This window comes from Macaca nemestrina, chromosome 2, assembly GCF_043159975.1.
Source record: "Macaca nemestrina isolate mMacNem1 chromosome 2, mMacNem.hap1, whole genome shotgun sequence".
Taxonomy (NCBI): domain Eukaryota; kingdom Metazoa; phylum Chordata; class Mammalia; order Primates; family Cercopithecidae; genus Macaca; species Macaca nemestrina.
Genome location: NC_092126.1, coordinates 171,643,814 through 171,661,503, shown reverse-complemented (window position 1 = coordinate 171,661,503; position 17,690 = coordinate 171,643,814). Strand labels below are relative to the sequence as shown.

General features: G+C 40.1%; 1 protein-coding gene across 4 annotated transcripts in view; it reads left to right on the top strand.

Annotated features, from left to right (window-relative positions):
• The first annotated feature begins 15,178 nt into the window (after nt 1–15,178).
• LOC105470405 (transmembrane serine protease 7) overlaps nt 15,179–17,690 on the top strand; it is a 41,409-nt gene continuing 38,897 nt past the window's right edge. The window contains exon 1 of one of the 4 annotated variants that reach the window (XM_011722382.3): nt 15,179–15,428. Coding sequence is in view for 3 of the 4 variants with exons in the window: in XM_071092434.1 (XP_070948535.1) it covers nt 16,261–16,270 (10 nt within the window). In the remaining variant the exon portion in view is untranslated. Of the gene's footprint in view, nt 15,429–16,024; nt 16,271–17,690 lie in introns of those variants that run through there. The other 3 variants (XM_071092434.1, XM_071092431.1, XM_071092432.1) reach the window with 3 other exon arrangements.

Here is a 17,690-nt window from a genome sequence, read left to right as displayed (position 1 = left end):
GTAGCTGGGACTACAGGCGCCTGCCACTTCGCCCGGCTAGTTTTTTGTATTTTTTAGTAGAGACGGGGTTTCACCGTGTTAGCCAGGATGGTCTTGATCTCCTGACCTCGTGATCCGCCCGTCTCGGCCTCCCAAAGTGCTGGGATTACAGGCTTGAGCCACCGCGCCCGGCTCTATCTTTTGTTTTGTATCACTTGGTCAAGACTTACTTCAAGGCCTGAAGATATTCAGACTAATCAAAATGGTACTATAGTAATTTATTATAAGATGTAAATAATGGTTCTAGGGTACATGTGCACAACATGCAGGTTTGTTACATATGTATACAAGTGCCATGTTGGTGTGCTGCACCCATTAACTCGTCATTTACATTAGGTATATCTCCTAATGCTATCCCTCTCCCTCCCCCCACCCCATGACAGGCCCCAGTGTGTGATGTTCCCCGCCCTGCGTCCAAGTGTTCTCATTGTTCAATTCCCACCTATGAGTGAGAACATATGGTGTTTGGTTTTTTGTCCTTGCGATAGTTTGCTGAGAATGATGGTTTCCAGCTTCATGAACTCATCCTTTTTTATGGCTGCATGGTATTCCATGGTGTATATGTGCCACATTTTCTTACTCCAGTCTATCATTCATGAACATTTGGGTTGGTTACAAGTCTTTGCTATTGTGAATAGTGCCACAATAAACATATGCGTGCATGTGTCTTTATAGTAGCGTGATTTATAGTCCTTTGGGTATATATCCAGTAATGGGATGGCTGGGTCAAATGATATTTCTAGTTCTAGATCCTTGAGGAATCGCCACACTGTCTTCCACAGTTGCTGAACTAGTTTACACTCCCACCAACAGTGTAAAAGTGTTGCTATTTCTCCACATCCTCTCCAGCACCTGTTATTTCCTGACTATTAAATGATCGCCATTCTGACTGGTGTGAGATGGCATCTCATTGTGGTTTTGATTTGTATTTCTCCGATGGCCAGTCATGATGAGCATTTTTTCTTGTGTCTGTTGGTTGCATAAATGTCTTCTTTGAGAAACGTCTGTTCATGTCCTTTGCCCTCTTTTTGATGGGGTTCTTTGTTTTTTTCTTGTAAATTTGTTTGAGTTCTTTGTAGATTCTGGAGATTAGCCCTTTGTCAGATGAGTAGATTGCAAAAATTTTCCCCCATTCTGTAGGTTGCCTGTTCACTCTGATGGTTGTTTCTTTTGCTGTGCAGAAGCTCTTTAGTTTAATTAGATCCCATTTGTCAATTTTGGCTTTTGTTGCCATTGCTTTTAGTGTTTTAGACATGAAGTCCACGCCCATGCTTATGTCCTGAATGGTATTGCCTAGGTTTTCGTCTAGGGATTTTATGGTTTTAGGTCTAACATTTAAGTCTTTAATCCATCTTGAATTAATTTTTGTATAAGGTATAAGGAAGGGATCCAGTTTCAGCTTTCTACATATGGCTAGCTAGTTTTCCCAGCACCATTTATTAAACAGGGAATCCTTTCCCCATTTCTTGTTTTTGTCGGGTTTGTCAAAGATCAGATGGTTGTAGATACGTGGTATTATTTCTGAGGGCTCTGTTCTGTTCCATTGGTCTCTCTCTCTCTGTTTTGGTACCAGTACCATGCGGTTTTGGTTACTGTAGCCTTGTACTATAGTTTGAAGTCAGGCAGTGTGATGCCTCCAGCTTTGTTCTTTTGGCTTAGGATTGTCTTGGCAATATGGGCTCTTTTTTGGTTCCATATGAACTTTAAAGTAGTTTTTTTCCAATTCCGTGAAGAAAGTCATTGGTAGCTTGATGGGGATGGCATTGAATCTATTAATTACCTTGGGCGGTATGGCCATTTTCACGATACTGATTCTTCCTATCCATGAGCATGGAATGTTCTTCCATTTGTTTGTGTCCTCTTTTATTTCACTGAGCAGTGGTTTGTAGTTCTCCTTGAAGAGATCCTTCACATCCCTTGTAAATAGGTATTTTATTCTATTTGAAGCGATTGTGAATGGTAGTTCACTCATGATTTGGCTCTCTGTTTGTCTGTTATTGGTGTATAAGAATGCTTGTGATTTTTGCACATTGATTTTGTATCCTGAGACTTTGCTGAAGTTGCTTATCAGCTTAAGGAGATTTTGGGCTGAGATGATGGGGTTTTCTAAATATACAATCATGTCATCTGCAAACAGGGACAATTTGAGTTCCTCTTTTCCTAATTGAATACCCTTTATTTCTTTCTCCTGCTTGATTGCCCTGGCCAGAACTTCCAACACTACGTTGAATAGGAGTGTCGAGAGAGGGCATCCCTGTCTTGTGCCAGTTTTCAAAGGCAATGCTTCCAGTTTTTGCCCATTCAGTATGATATTGGCTGTGGGTTTGTCATAAACAACTCTTATTATTTTGAGATACATCCCATCAATACCTAATTTATTGAGAGTTTTCAGTACGAAGGGCTGTTGAATTTTGTCAAAGGCCTTTTCTGCATCTATTGAGATAAACATGTGGTTTTTGTCTTTGGTTCTGTTTATATGCTGGATTATGTTTATTGATTTGCATATGTTGGACCAGCCTTGCATCCCAGGAATGAAGCCCACTTGATCATGGTGGATAAGCTTTTTGATGTGCTGTAGGATTCGGTTTGCCAGTATTTTACTGAGGATTTTTGCATCGATATTCATCATGGATATTGGTCTAAAATTCCCTTTTTTTGTTGTGTCTTTGCCAGGCTTTGGTATCAGGATGATGCTGGGCTCATAAAATGAGTTAGGGAGGATTCCCTCTTTTTCTATTGATTGGAATTGTTTCAGAGAGAATGGTACCAGCTCCTCCTTGTACCTCTGGTAGAATTCAGCTATTAATCTGTCTGGTCCTGGACTTTTTTGGTTGGTAGGCTATTAATTATTGCCTCCATTTCAGAGCCTGTTATTGGTCTATTCAGGGATTCTACTTCCTGGTTTAGTCTTGGGAGGGTGTATGTGTCCAGGAATTTATCCATTTCTTCTAGATTTTCTAGTTTATTTGTGTAGAGGTGTTTATATAGTCTCTGATGATAGTTTGTATTTCTGTGGGATCAGTGGTGATATCCCCTTTATCATTTTTTATTGCATCTATTTGATTTTTCTCTCTTTTCTTCTTTATTAGTCTTGCTAGTGGTCTATCAATTTTGTTGATCATTTCAAAAAACCAGCTCCTGGATTCACTGATTTTTTGAAGGGTTTTTTGTGTCTCTATCTCCTTCATTTCTGCTCTGATCTTAGTTATTTCTTGCCCTTTGCTAGCTTTTGAATGTGTTTGCTCTTGCTTCTCTAGTTCTTTTAATTGTGATGTTAGGGTGTCAGTTTTAGATCTTTCCTGCTTTCTCTTGTGGGCATTAAGTGCTATAAATTTCCCTCTACACACTGCTTTAAATGTGTCCCAGAGATTCTGGTATGTTGTATCTTTGTTCTCATTGGTTTCAAAGAACATCTTTATTTCTGCCTTCATTTCGTTATGCACCCAGTAGTCATTCAGGAGCAGGTTGTTCAGTTTCTATGTTGTTAAGTGGTTTTGAGTGATTTTCTTAATCCTGAGTTCTGGTTTCATTGCACTGTGATCTGAGAGGCAGTTTCTTGTGATTTCTGTTCTTTTACATTTGCTGAGGAGTGCTTTACTTCCAACTATGTGGTGAATTTTGGAATAAGTGCAATGTGGTGCTGAGAGTAATGTATATTGTGTTGATTTGGGTTGGAGAGTTCTGTAGATGTCTATTAGGTCCGCTTGGTGCATAGCTGAGTTCAGTTCCTGGATATCCTTTTTTACTTTCTGTCTCGTTGATCTGTCTAATGTTGACAGTGGGGTGTTAAAGTCTCCCATTATTACTGTGTGGGAGCCTAAGTCTCTCTGTAGGTCGTCTAAGTCTCCTTCTAGTTCTCTAAGGACTTGCTTTATGAATCTGGGTGCTCCTGTTGAGTGCATACATATTTAGGATAGTTAGCCCTTCTTGTTGAATTGATCCCTTTACCATTATGTAATGGGCTTCTTTGTCTCTTTTGATCTTTGTTGGTTTAAATTTTATCAGAGACTAGGATTGCAAACCCTACCTTTTTTTTGTTTTCCATTTGCTTGGTAGATCTTCCTCCATCTCTTTACTTTGAGCCTATGTGTGTCTCTGCATGTGAGATGGGTCTCCTCAACACAGCACACTGATGGGTCTTGACTCTTTATCCAATTTGCCAGTCTGTGTCTTTTAATTGGAGCATTTAGCCCATTTACATTTAAGGTTAATATTGTTATGTGTGAATTTGATCCTGTCATTATGTTAGCTGGTTATTTTGCTCGTTAGTTGATGCAGTTTCTTCCTAGCATCGATGGTCTTTACAATTTGGCATGTTTTTGCAGTGGCTGGTACTGGTTGTTCCTTTCCATGTTTGGTGCTTCCTTCAGGAGCTCTTGTAAGGCAGGCCTGGTGGTGACAAAATCTCTCAGCATTTGCTTGTCTGTAAAGGATTTTATTTCTCCTTCATTTATGATGCTTAGTTTGGCTGGATATGAAATTCTGGGTTGAAAATTCTTTTCTTTATGAATGTTGAATATTGGCCCCCACTCTCTTCTGGCTTGGGGAGTTTCTGCCGGCAGATCCCCTGTTTGTCTGATGGACTTCCCCTTGTAGGTAGCCTGACCTTTCTCTCTGGCTGCCCTTAACATTTTTTTCTTCATTTCAACTTTGGTGAATCTGACAATTATGTGTCTTGGAGTTGCTCTTCTCGAGGAGTATCTTTGTGGCATTCTCTGTATTTCCTGAATTTGAATGTTAGCCTGCCTTGCTAGGTTGGGGAAGTTCTCCTGGATAATATCCTGCAGAGTGTTTTCCAACTTGGTTCCATTCTCTCCGTCACTTTCAGGCAAACCAATCAGATGTAGATTTGGTCTTTTTACATAGTCCCATATTTCTTGGAGCCTTTATTAATTTCTTTTTACTCTTTTTTTCTCTAAACTTCTCTTCTCACTTCATTTCATTCATTTGATCTTCACTCACTGATACCCTTTCTTCCAGTTGATCGAATTGGCTGCTGAAGCTTGTGCATTTGTCACATAGTTCTCGTGCCATGGTTTTCAGCTTCATCAGGTCATTTAAGGGCTTCTCTACACTGGTTATTCTAGTTAGCCATTCGTCTAATCTTTTTTCAAGGTTTTTAGCTTCTTTGCAATAGGTTCAAACTTCCTCCTTTAGCTAGGAGAAGTTTGATCATCTGAAGCCTTCTTCTGTCAACTCGTCAAAGTCATTCTCTGTCCAGCTTTGTTCCATTGCTGGCAAGGAGCTGCATTCCTTTGGAGGGGGAGAGATACTCTGATTTTTAGAATTTTCAGCTTTTCTGCTGTTTTATCCCCATCTTTGTGGTTTTATCTACCTTTGGTCTTTGATGATGGTGATGTACAGATGGGGTTTTGCTGTGGATATCTTTTCAGTTTGTTAGTTTTCCTTCTAACAGTCAGGACCCTCAGCTGCAGGTCTGTTGGAGTTTGCTGGAAGTCCACTCCAGACCCTGTTTGCCTGGGTATCAGCAGTGGAGGCTGCCAAACAGCGAACATTGCTGAACAGCAAATGTTGCTGTCTGATTGTTCCTCTGGAAGCTTCATCTCAGAGGGGTACCTGGCCGTGTGAGGTGTCAGTATGCCCCTACTGGGGGGTGCCTCCCAGTTAGGCTCCTCAAGGGTCAGGGATCCACTTGAGGAGGCAGTCTGTCCATGCTCAGATCTCAAACTCCCTGCTGGGAGAACCACTACTCTCTTTAAAGCTGTTAGACAGGGACATTTACGTCTGCAGAGGTTTCTGCTGCCTTTTGTTCAGCTATGCCCTGCCCCCAGAGGTGGAGTCTACAGAGGCAGGCAGGCCTCCTTGAGCTGTGGTGGGCTCCACCCAGTTCAAGCTTCCTGGCCACTTTGTTTACCTACTCAAGCCTCAGCAATGGCAGGCACCCCACCCCTAGGCTTGCTACCACCTTGCAGTTTCATCTCAGACTGCTGTGCTAGCAATGAGCGAGGCTCTGTGGGCGTGGGACCCTCTGAGCCAGGCATGGGATATAATCTCCTGGTGTGCCGTTTGCTAAGACTGTTGGAAAAGTGCAGTATTAGGGTGGGAGTGACCCAATTTTCCAGGTGCTGTCTGTCACAGCTTCCCTCAGCTAGGAAAGGGAATTCCCTGATCCCTCGTGCTTCCTGGGCGACCCTGCTTCAGCTCACCCTCAGTGGGCTGCACTCACTGTCCTATACCCACTGTCTGACAAGCCCCAGTGAGATGAACCCAGTACCTGAGTTGGAAATGCAGAAATCACCTGTCTTCTGCGTCACTCACACTGGGAGCTATAGACTGGAGCTGTTTCTATTCGGCCATCTTGGAACCGCCTGACAACTAATTAATTCTTAAACAAGGATACCCTTTGATTTTCAAAAGTGATGGCTATTTAACAAAATGCAAGATGACAATAAAACATCAAATAACTTTCACACACCTAAGGAGAACATAATTAGCAGCAATCTATTCAGACAAAACAAACACAAATATTTTTACAATTTCCATGTTTGTTTTTAACTTTGCTTCAAAAATCTATGATAAATGAAGCTTCTTTCAAGTATAGGATTTCTAACATTTACAATTATGTTTTCTAAATATTTCTATAAAATATAAAGAAGTCACAAACTATATTGTTTGCCATAAAATACATACACCAAAAAGTAAAACACAATCCAATTGAATTGATATATGCTTTTCTCTTCTCCAACAACTTTATATGCTTTTCTAAATAATTTATAAATATTTTAATTAAATCAGTTCTAATTCACCTATGCAGATTAGGGGAAACTGATGCATTATGAGTTATCTTTAAAAATAACTTTTACATAGTTCTGCTGCAACCCCGACCCCCATTTACCACCAAATCTGTTGCTAAAGTGAACAATGATGCAACATGCCGTTTGAGGGAGCCCAACACAACCTGTAATCTTAATTTCCTAAATATCCAAAGATTTCAACTTTCTTTTGGTATAAACAAAAAGACTCAGATGGCCAAAAATCATACAGTTAGTAGGAGGAAAAATCCATATTATGAAAATTATTTAAGTAAAATAGTAAAATTTTATGCCTTTCCCAAGCACTCTTTAGACAAGCATCATATTACATTGTGTGTATGCAACTACAGCAATTTAGATTTGCTCCAGAACAAATACTTGCATTAAAAATAAATAACTTTCTAATTATTTTATAGTTTAATGGGCTCAGTAGTTTTGAGCCATTTAAAAAACTGGTACATATAAATGAATGGCTACGTGTTCATTTAAATCTTAAGGAAAACTAAAGATGAAGTTTGCTATTTTGTTTTTTATATAAAATGCAATACATACATATGCTTAATCACTGTTCTTTAGTGAAAGAATGGAATGGTATGGACAGATGCAATGTCTTTTAAGTATACAATTGTAGGATATTCTAAATGGAATAAATGAACATTGACAATCATTTAAAGGAAGAAAGAACCAAAGTAAAACAAAAATTGTGGCAGGACAGATATCTACTATTAAAAAGATAAAAGTGTTATCCAACACAAAAATGAGACATACAAATTCAAAAAACACTTATTCTGCTGCCTTAAAATAAAAACACAAAAACCATGATAGGCAAATGTGTCTAGTCCACAAATTGAGGCAGTGCTGTACAAGAATGAAGATGGTACAATGATGTGACCTCATAAAGGAAATGACTAAAATAAGATTTCCCAAATGTCTTCATGTTTATGATAATATATAAATGTACAAAATATAAAAAAGTATGAAATCTAGATTTTTCCTCTTAGGATTGTAATAAACTATCAACCTTCTGTTTAGTGCATTTACTTTTATAAGACCCCTCTGTTTAGCAGGAAATCTATATGAGTATATATATGCTGGCATTTTACCATGAGAATTATACTTCTCACATCAAACTAGTGACTTGCCTTTTTACCCAGACTTATATACATTTTATTTCCATGATAAGACCAATATCTTTCTAGTGATGCATTTGAATCAACATATTACGTAAAAAGTAATATTGATTTTTAAATGAATCTCTTTTGTAATATGTCCCAATGGGTTTAACAGTTGAAACATAAAATGGTAACTACAGTGCACTGTTTAAACTAATTCATAGCCGTAGGGAAATGTTTGGTTTTTAAAATACAACCAAGATGAGACTGCAGAGTTATAAGCAGTTATGTTTTCACTAGAAAACAGTGTATGAATAAATAAGATGATTTTTTTCATCAGTGGCCGTTCATCATTTTGCTTTTAGGAACCTGGAAGAAATTGTCTTCTTCGAGTTTCAAATGTTCTGGTAAATCAAATCATTTCTTAGCTTCCTCAATATCACCGTGAATTGCTGAAACAAGTGACTCTAAAGAATCCAAGAAGTTCTTTTCTTATTAGTCATTTCCTTTATGCGGTTGCCAACGATAGCCACATTGAGGATTTCCCCATGGAAGTCCTAATTCACTGCAGCCTCAAACTCCTGTGCCCATGAGATCCTACCACCACAGCCTCCCAAAGAGTAGCGAGGAATAATGGTGAACCACCACACCTGGCTTTTTTTTTTTTTAGTACAAACAGGATCTTGCTAGGTTGCTAGGTTGCCCTTGCTGGTCTCAAACTCCTGGCTTCCAGTGATCCTCCTCCTTTGGCCTTTCAAAGTGCTGGGATGACAGGTATGAACCACTATGCCCAGCCAGAAGTCCTCTTTAAAGGCATGCATGGTAGGAGTTTCTGTGGAGTTTCTGGTATTTTTGCAGTATGGATTCTACCCTATGTTCACCACCATCTTACGGACATTTCCACTTCCAAACTGGCCCAACCATGATAAATGCAGTGGATAAACCAATTGGAAGGTTATCTACCACTTGTTCTGGATAGTTAGCTGTGGGGATGCCCAGCTACTAGGAGCAGTAGCCAGGCTCCGCACCACTTGGCTCCAGCAGAAGTACGGCCAGTGCCTCCTGATGTCATGCACTCAGGGCATGGGCTGTGGTGCAGCCTCCATGCATCTGGAAGAGCCACAGTTGAGGTAGTGCCTGGACCCCCTGGACTAATCTGGGAATGTGGGTATGAGCTCTGCTGACCAACGGGCTCACCAGTTACCAGGCGATGCCAACGACACCCTGCGGTGGGTCCTTCACACTGTCGACACTACAGAAGCTGCCCAGCTACTCAGTGGCTGCTTCTCCCTACAGTAGATCATTTCTCAACAATCTCTTCCCCTATACAGTACAATTGTTTTCAGTAAGAATCATGAAATAAAACTAATAATAATATTGATGAGAAGAAAAGTGAAAAATTTTAGTCAACTTTGTATATATAATTATGCTAGCAAAAATAAAATTAACAAAATACATACTGCATACAGAATATTACATATAAAAAATTATACCTTGCAGTTCATACTCTATAACTGTATTAAATTTTAAATATAAATTAACTCAATGGTCACATAGAAGGACAAATGAAATAACTGAAGTTCTGTTTCTTGGTCTTTACAATCACTGTGCTATTGCTGCTTGCTTTGAATCTTCCCTTTAAATTCAGCAATATGTAATCCCACACGGGTTGTTGGAGGCAAGGACTCTGCCCTAAGTACGTGCAAATGATTCCAGACCATTAGAAGCTTACTCTTGAAATGAACATGTGTCACAGTCGTCTTGTGTTCTGTGGAGTCCTAATTAGGGAAAAGGAGTCAGGCTGGTGGGAGCAGGGGAAAGCAAAAAGAAGAAAGCAAATGAGCTGTAAGTCTGCCTTTCTTCATGGTCCAGGACATGTAGCCCTCCTGCACAAGTAACTCAAATAACTCACAATCTTCCTGCACCTGACTTATCACCAGACCCTTGGCTGATAGAAAAATGCAAGTTAGCTCATTGTAACCTTGGCATTATCAGCACTGCACACAGCCCTCTCGAGCACAAGCACCATCCTATAAAATCCCAAGCAAGCCTTTGTCTCCTTGCAGTCAGCTCCTCTCTTGCTGATCTGCCTGTTGCTTTCTTGCAATGTGTTTTCTTACTTTCTCTAATAAATCTACCTTTCTTTACCTATAACTGTCTTGGTAAATTCCTTTACCACCTGCACCACTGACCCCAGATAGTTGCTACCTGCAACATGTTTGAGACCAAATTTACAGTTGGGAATTCTCTGAATTTCTTCATGACATTCACCACTTATTAAAAAACGAGTAATATGAATTGTTCATTATACACTTAAATAAGTATTATTAAAACAGTTGTAGTGGTAGATTGTTTATAACTTATATCAAATATATATGTATGTATATATATGTATATATTTTTTGGGAGGGGTATTTTGTCACTGACATTATTTAGAATTGCTGGCATGATGATAGTGAAAAAGCAGCCTTCAGTTGGTTTTATGATTGCTTTTAAATTATGTACATTTAACACAGCCTCCTGTTATTTTGCTGCCACTTTTCACACTTGGTAGTGTGAAAGGGAAACAAGGATTGGGGGGACACTAGTTAAAGGCTGTAAAGACAGATTTTCTTCAGCACTGTTGCAACTGGGGAAAGTGAATTCAATATAGAATTCGGTTCCAAATACAGCAAAGAAAGCTGGGGATTAGTAGCCAATGAACAGAGGGAGGGAGACCATGGATGGAAAATTACTAGGGGAAATATCAAGGGGTATTCTTGCTAAACTGACCAATCAGGATTCTTGTTACAAGTAGCCAAGGACTTACACATCAAGGGTAGGGGATAAAGAACTTGATCAGATATCAAGGGTATTTCAAGGCCACTCTTGAATCAAAAAAAAAAGAAAAAGAAAGAAAAATCAAGGGTGATCAGATATCAAGGGTGGGGGGATTCCTGCTAACCTGACCAGATAGGCCAAAGACAGGGCCCAAGGACAGGGTCTAGTTGAAAAGGAGCTCAGAGTAACCTGACTACACTTTGGTCAAGAAAAGAGTCTTTGTCAATGGCCACTGATAAGTATATAAATTTTACTTATATTGGTGGAATATGAGTTAGTTCTAGAAATAAGTAGGGAAATAATACAGAAAGATGAGCCATTAAAAGTAATAATATAAAGTCTAAACCATTATTAGTAATTTCATCAGTGTGAATAATAACAAAACCTAGGAGGCAAATTTGTACAACATGACTTATTATTTTTTTTTTTTTTGTCATTCTGTCTCATTTTCCCCAAGTTAGATTAAATTTCAGATGCGAGGCAACTCAACTAATCTTTCACCACTTTCGGCAGGCAGTTTCTCACTTGCCATACACACAGCCCGTGAATGATGCTGAAGTTTGTGTCTGGATCAGCAGAACAGTATTTCTCCTTTAAAGTGTGACAGATCAGCTTTCTGTTGACACCCAGTGCCCACAGGGTGATAAGGTTCCAGCAATCCCTGCCTTTTTCTCCCAGTCTGCTAAGAAAAATTCTGACACTGCCCCTCAGGATTATTCTTCCCATCGTGGATCTAATTCAGATTGACATCGGGAAGAACGGGAGAGATGGAAACAGGGGCTTTACAGCAGAAAGGGCCTCAGGTTTACTGAGGACTGACTGAAAGAAGTAGGGGGAGCCAAATGGAAAAAAGTCCCTTTGGATTATGGGTTCTCAGAGTGTATGGCTGGAGAGTTGAGAGTAGGACTGAAGAGTGAGTCTTCTGGAGAAGGCAAGAGATGCCAAGCAAGAGAAAGGAGGTGTGAGGACTTCTCAGATGTGGTGCTGAGGGTTGTAAATTAGACCTATTCATATTCTTTAGCAGATGTAAGAAAAAAATTATAATGACTTTTAAATGTTTCTGGATTGTAAGATTGTGTTTCTTATTAGAAAACCTTGCCTTGAGGCTGGCTGTACTCTGAGAGGCCTGACTTCTATGAAAGTTACATTGAGAATCCTTGAGTTTGGGGTGCACAGCTGAGTGCTAGGTCCCTTTAACATTTACAATATAGCAATGAGGCGGCTTCAGTTTCTGAACTGAACCCGGTGGAGGTAAATTGATTCCACTCCTCTGAAAGCTAGCTTGAATGTGGTGACGGTTCTCTCAGTTCTTCTCAAAAGAGCATATAAGCGGTGAAAACTGCCTTTGAGACACCCCTGGATGATCACACACAAAACACCTAATAATGGACAAAGAAAACAACAATGTTTCAGCCGCACCTGCTGACCTGAAAGTAAGTACAGGGTGAGAAACTTTCTGTCTTACTTGAATGCCATTTATGTTGACCCTGTTAGGAAAATGAGATTGTATGACCTTATAGAAATAAAGGAAACAATAATAAAATATTTTATCTTCTTATGTTAAAGGGTTTTATAAATGTGAGCTTATTATAAAGTGCTGTACTTGGCAATTGATTTGTAGCTGTTTTTATAAAACTCCAGGGAAATTGTACTGATCTCTACACAAATTCCATTTTAAAATTTAATCAGTGCTAACTGAGACTGCCTATAATGTGTTTCTGCACTTAAAGATCCAACCTTGGCTTTGTCAGTTCAACATGTACTGGCATTTCCACGTGTTTCTTTATTTCTTTTGGGGGAGCACTTGAAAGTAGCTTGATACCATCGTCAACTCATTCTACAATGGAATGTTTCTCTCTTTAGAAACCCCATCCTCATTCCTGCAGGACACCACATTAAATGATGTCTAGTCTAGTTCAATTTCACCAGAAAGGATACGAGCGACACTTCACTCCAGGGGTTGACAAGGTGTTTGGCAAAAAGAATGAAGGGCCATGAATAATTCAGAGTGTACGTGGCCACATATTATCCCATTAATTGGCAGGGTTAAAGACTGGAGGGTATGAATTTTGAAGAGAAGAGTGAAAGAGAGGAAAAGAGAAGGAGAGAACTCTTAAGGACAGCGCAAAAGAGAGATTATTTCTTTGGAACTGGCGTTCCATACTGTTGCCTTTAAAAGAATGTGTGATTAAAAGCTATTTCATCTCCGGAGTTTAGTTACCCTGACTTGTATAAATCTCTCCTTAAAAGAAGCTAAACTCTTGAATACATTATTAAAGAATTCACAGCATCAAATAGCAGAGGGTAGACAAGAAAATAAAAGAGGAGGAAGGGAAACAATTAAATAATGTATTTTTTACTCTTGCACATAACACTATACACATCAATACACTTAAACCAGCAATTTTCTAATCTAATGAGTGTTCTATTTCGTTCTTCGATTTACTTTTAGTTCTTTCATTTATAATTGAGAAACTGAGTCACTAATTAGTTCAGTGGCTGGCAATGGCAAAACAAACATATTTAATTCCTGTCCTACAACGCTATGCAAATTATCATATCACCTTTACTTTTCCTTCCTACCACCCAGTCATGAAGCCGTAACTAGGAAATAAATTCACTTCTTTGGGGAACTCACTTATCTTCTTATTTTCAATCCTGCATCAGCCCAGAAATAATTGTGACAGAAAAACAATATAATGCAAACATGAGAAACACATACATACACAAAAAGGACTGTGGCCAGTCATGGTGGTTCACACCTGAAATCCCAGCACTTTGGGAGGCCAAGGCGGGTGGATCACCTGAGGTCAAGAGTTCAAGACCAGCGTGACCAACATGGCAAAATCCCATCTCTACTACAAATATAAAAATTAGCCGGATGTGGTAGCAAGTGCCTGTAATCCCAGCTACTTGGGATGCTGACACAGGAGAATCGCAGGAACCCATGAGGTGGAGGTTGCAGTGAGCCAAGATCATTCCATTACACTCCAGTCTGGGCAATAAGAGCAAAACTCTGTCTGAAAAAAAAAAAAAAAAAAAAAGGGCTGTGTACACACATGAATCTAACCACATAGAATCTTAACCTTAACCTCCTAACCTTCAAATCCTCTAGTCTACTTTACCCCATGAAATTCAGGCCTCTCCTCCACAGCATCTATTCAATAGAGTTGGAGAGTTGAGGAAAGAACCTAGAAACTGTTGCAGGAAGTCAGGGACCCAGAATGGAGGGACCTGCTGAAGCCATGGCAGAAGAATATAAATTGTGAAGATTTCACGGACATTTATCACTTACCCAATCAATACTCTTATAATTTCCTATGCTTTTCTTTACTTTAATCTCTTAATCCCATCATCTTCATAAGCTGAGGATGTATGTTGCCTCAGGACCCTGTGATGATTGCGTTAACTGCACACATTTTTCAGAAAGCATGTGTGTTTGAACAATATGAAATCTGGGCACCTTGAAAAAAGAGCAGGATAACAGTGATCAAGGGACATAACCATTGGGTCTGACTGCCTGGGAGTTGGGCAGGACAGAGCCATATTTCTCTTATTGTCGAAAACGGATAAGAGAAATAGTGCTGAATTCTTTCCCCAGGAAGGGAAATTAATAATTAACAGCCCTGGGAAAAGAATGCATTCCCAGGAGGAGGCCTCTAAAATGGCCGCTCTAGGAGTGTCTGCCTTATGCAGCCGCAGATAAGAGATGAAACACGCCCTAGTCTCCTGCAGCGCCCCCAGGCTTGCTAGGATTAGGAAATTCCAGCCTGGCGAATTCTAGTCAGACCGATTCTCTACTCTTGAATCCTGTTTCCTGCTAAGATGTTTATCAATGACAATGTGTGCCCAGCGGGACATAGACCTTCATTAGCAATTCTAGTTTCGCCCTGACCTTGTGATCTCGCTCTGATCTTCTGCCTTGTGATATTTTATTGCCTTTGAAGCATGTGATCTCTGTGACCCACACCCTATTCATACACTCCCTCTCCTTTGAAAATCGCTAATAAAAACTTGCTGGTTTTGGGGCTGAGGGGGCATCACGGAACCTGCCCACATGTGATGTCTCCCCCGGACACCCAGCTTTAAAATTTCTCTCTTTTATACTCTTTCTCTTCATTTCTTGGACCGGCTGACACTTAGGGAAAATAGAAAAGAACCTATGTTGAAATATTGGGGGCTGGTTTCCCTGATAGAAACCATTTCACTAGGGTTTGTATACAGTAATGTCTAGTTTCGCTGATCTTAATTTTGTGACTTGGTGCAAATCAACTTATTATACTGATGCAAATAATTTGATATACTTACATAAATATGAATGCTTAAACAGTTACATTTAGGCCTTTTATCACCAACCTCTCCTGACTGGGTAGTTTCATTTAAGATCCTGACTACTTCTACTTGGTAATATATCTTTTTTTTTTTATTTTTAAGATATCCAATATCTCAGTCCAAGTGGTCAGTGCCCAAAAGAAGCTGCCAGGGAGACGACCACCGTTGCTGGGGAGACGATTACCATTGCCAGGAAGACAACCACCACAAAGACACATTGGCAAAGCCAAACCCAAGAAGCAATCCAAGAAGAAAGTTCCCTTTTGGAATGTACAAAATAAAATCATTCTCTTCACAGTATTTTTATTCATCCTAGCGGTCACAGCCTGGACACTTCTGTGGCTCTATATCAGTAAGTTAAAAATCTGTGTTTCTTTGGGATTAGGGCTTATGGTGTGAGTCTAGCATTAGCAATGCAGGCCTAATCTGCAATAGGTGTTTCCAATGGGATTTTCCTTTTTCCAATATGGATACACCATTTCCAAAACTGGTGTTGATGGATATTTGTTATTTTGTTTTGAGACAAGATCTTGTTCTGTCACCCAGGCTGGAGTGTAGTGGCACAATCACAACTCACTGCAAGCTTGAAATCCTGGGCTCAAGCAATCCTGCTGCCTCAGCCTCCTGAGTAGCTGAGGCCACAGGTATATGCCACCACACCTGGGCTGATTTTTAAAATTTGTTGTAGAGACAGAGTTCTCACTATGATGCCCAGGCTGGTCTCAAACTCCTGTATTCAAGCAATCCTCCCACCTTGGCCTTCCAAAGTGCTAGGATTACAGGCATGAACGATGGTGCCTGGCCTGGTGTTGATGTTTTAAGGAGACATAAACCAGAATTCTCTTTCTCATTTCTTTTTCTTACCAACACCATTTTCTCCCCATAGGAGAGCAAGAGGTGGAGACTGGGGATAGGATGGGAAGAGCTGAGAAGGATGCTCAGGAGATTTTGACTGGTTCAGAAATGTAATGCATTTGTAGCTTTAAGAAAATTAATGGAATGCTAAGCTGTTTCATTTCCTCATTCCACCCACCACCTGTTTCTAGGCAACCTTGAATTTCCAGCTCCCTGAGCTCCATTTTGCACATGCATCTTTCTCTCCTCTGTTATTATGTGTTTGTTGATCTGACTGATCCTTTTGGACAGGTGTCATAACTAAGCCCTTTCCTATAGAGTTCTTACTTATGCAACACTGTAAGTATAGCCTTTGTTGACTTGTTTTGGAGTTGCCATCTATACATGTTAATATATTTGATACAAAATACATGCACATGACATAATGTGAAATATACAGTTATTCTGTGCCCCAGATTTCTGGCTCAGAGCTTCTAACATTCTGTAACTTCCTGAATGATAGGAGTGATAGGAGCATCTTTTGTTTTATATACATACATTTTGTTATAATATTTGATTGTAGTCCCTAGATCCTAACACAGAGCTTTTAAGAATGTCTTTTTGTATGTTAACAAAATGACCGGTGGCTGAAAGCCCCTAGATGACCAGAGAAACCAACCACATGCTGAGAGGATTGTAACTTTCAGGAGGGGGCTGAAGATTGAGCTTATTCACGAATGGGAAATGATTTAAAATTGAACTCTATAAAAACCCTAAATGGCAGGGTTCAAGGAGCTTCCAGGTTGGTGAGCATATCCAGTTGCTGGGAGGGTGGCATGCTCCAACTCCACAGGGACAGAAGCTCCCTACTCTACAGACCCCTCTGAACCTTGCCCTAGGTACTTCTTCATCTGACTGCTCATCTGTATCCTTTATAATAAAGAAGTAATAGTAAGTAAAGTGTTTCTCTGAGTTCTGTGAGTCATTATAGCAAATTATGAAACCTGAGGGCTTTATGAGAACAGCCAATTTGCAGCCAATTTGGACAGCAGTGTGGGTAGCCTGGGGACCTACTACTTCTGATTGGGATCTGCAGTGGGGGGCGGTCTTGTGATAATGTGCCTTTAACCTTTCGGGTCTGACACGAACTCTTGGTAGCTGGTGTCAGAATTGAACTGTATCATTGGACATCCAGTTAGTGTCTGCAAAGAATTGGAGAATTGCTTGGTGTGGAGAAACCCCACCCTTACCCCCACATTTGGTGACAGAAGCGTTATGGGTAGAGAAATAGTTTTCCTAGATGTACTCTCAGAGATATGAAAATCTGAATGGAAGGGAAGACTTTTAGGCAAAGAATGAAGGAATATTGTCTTGAACGGTTCAGGTCACTTATATGCACATAAATTGATGACTTGTGATTTGCTTGGCAGAAGGTAGGGCATCAAACACACCATGATGCATCTCCTACCTTTGGAAAGCTCACAGAGGCATTTGCTACTTTCAAAAAGTTCACAGTTCAGTGCTAGAGAGAAGGTGTGAGCTGAACTTCTTGCTTAAGTGATTATCTTGTGATGACAGAAGAAAGACATCTAAATTGCCCAGGGATGGCATCCAGAGAAGGGTTCGTGAACTGGTTCCTGAACATTCATCTGATACATCTTGAGACTGCTCATTATGTGTTGGGTCCTGGGGTAGGCATGGGAGCAGAGTGGTGAGCGAGATACGATCTCTGTCCTTGAGGAAACTGGTGGGGAAGTCAATGGGCCGTTAAGATAAACAC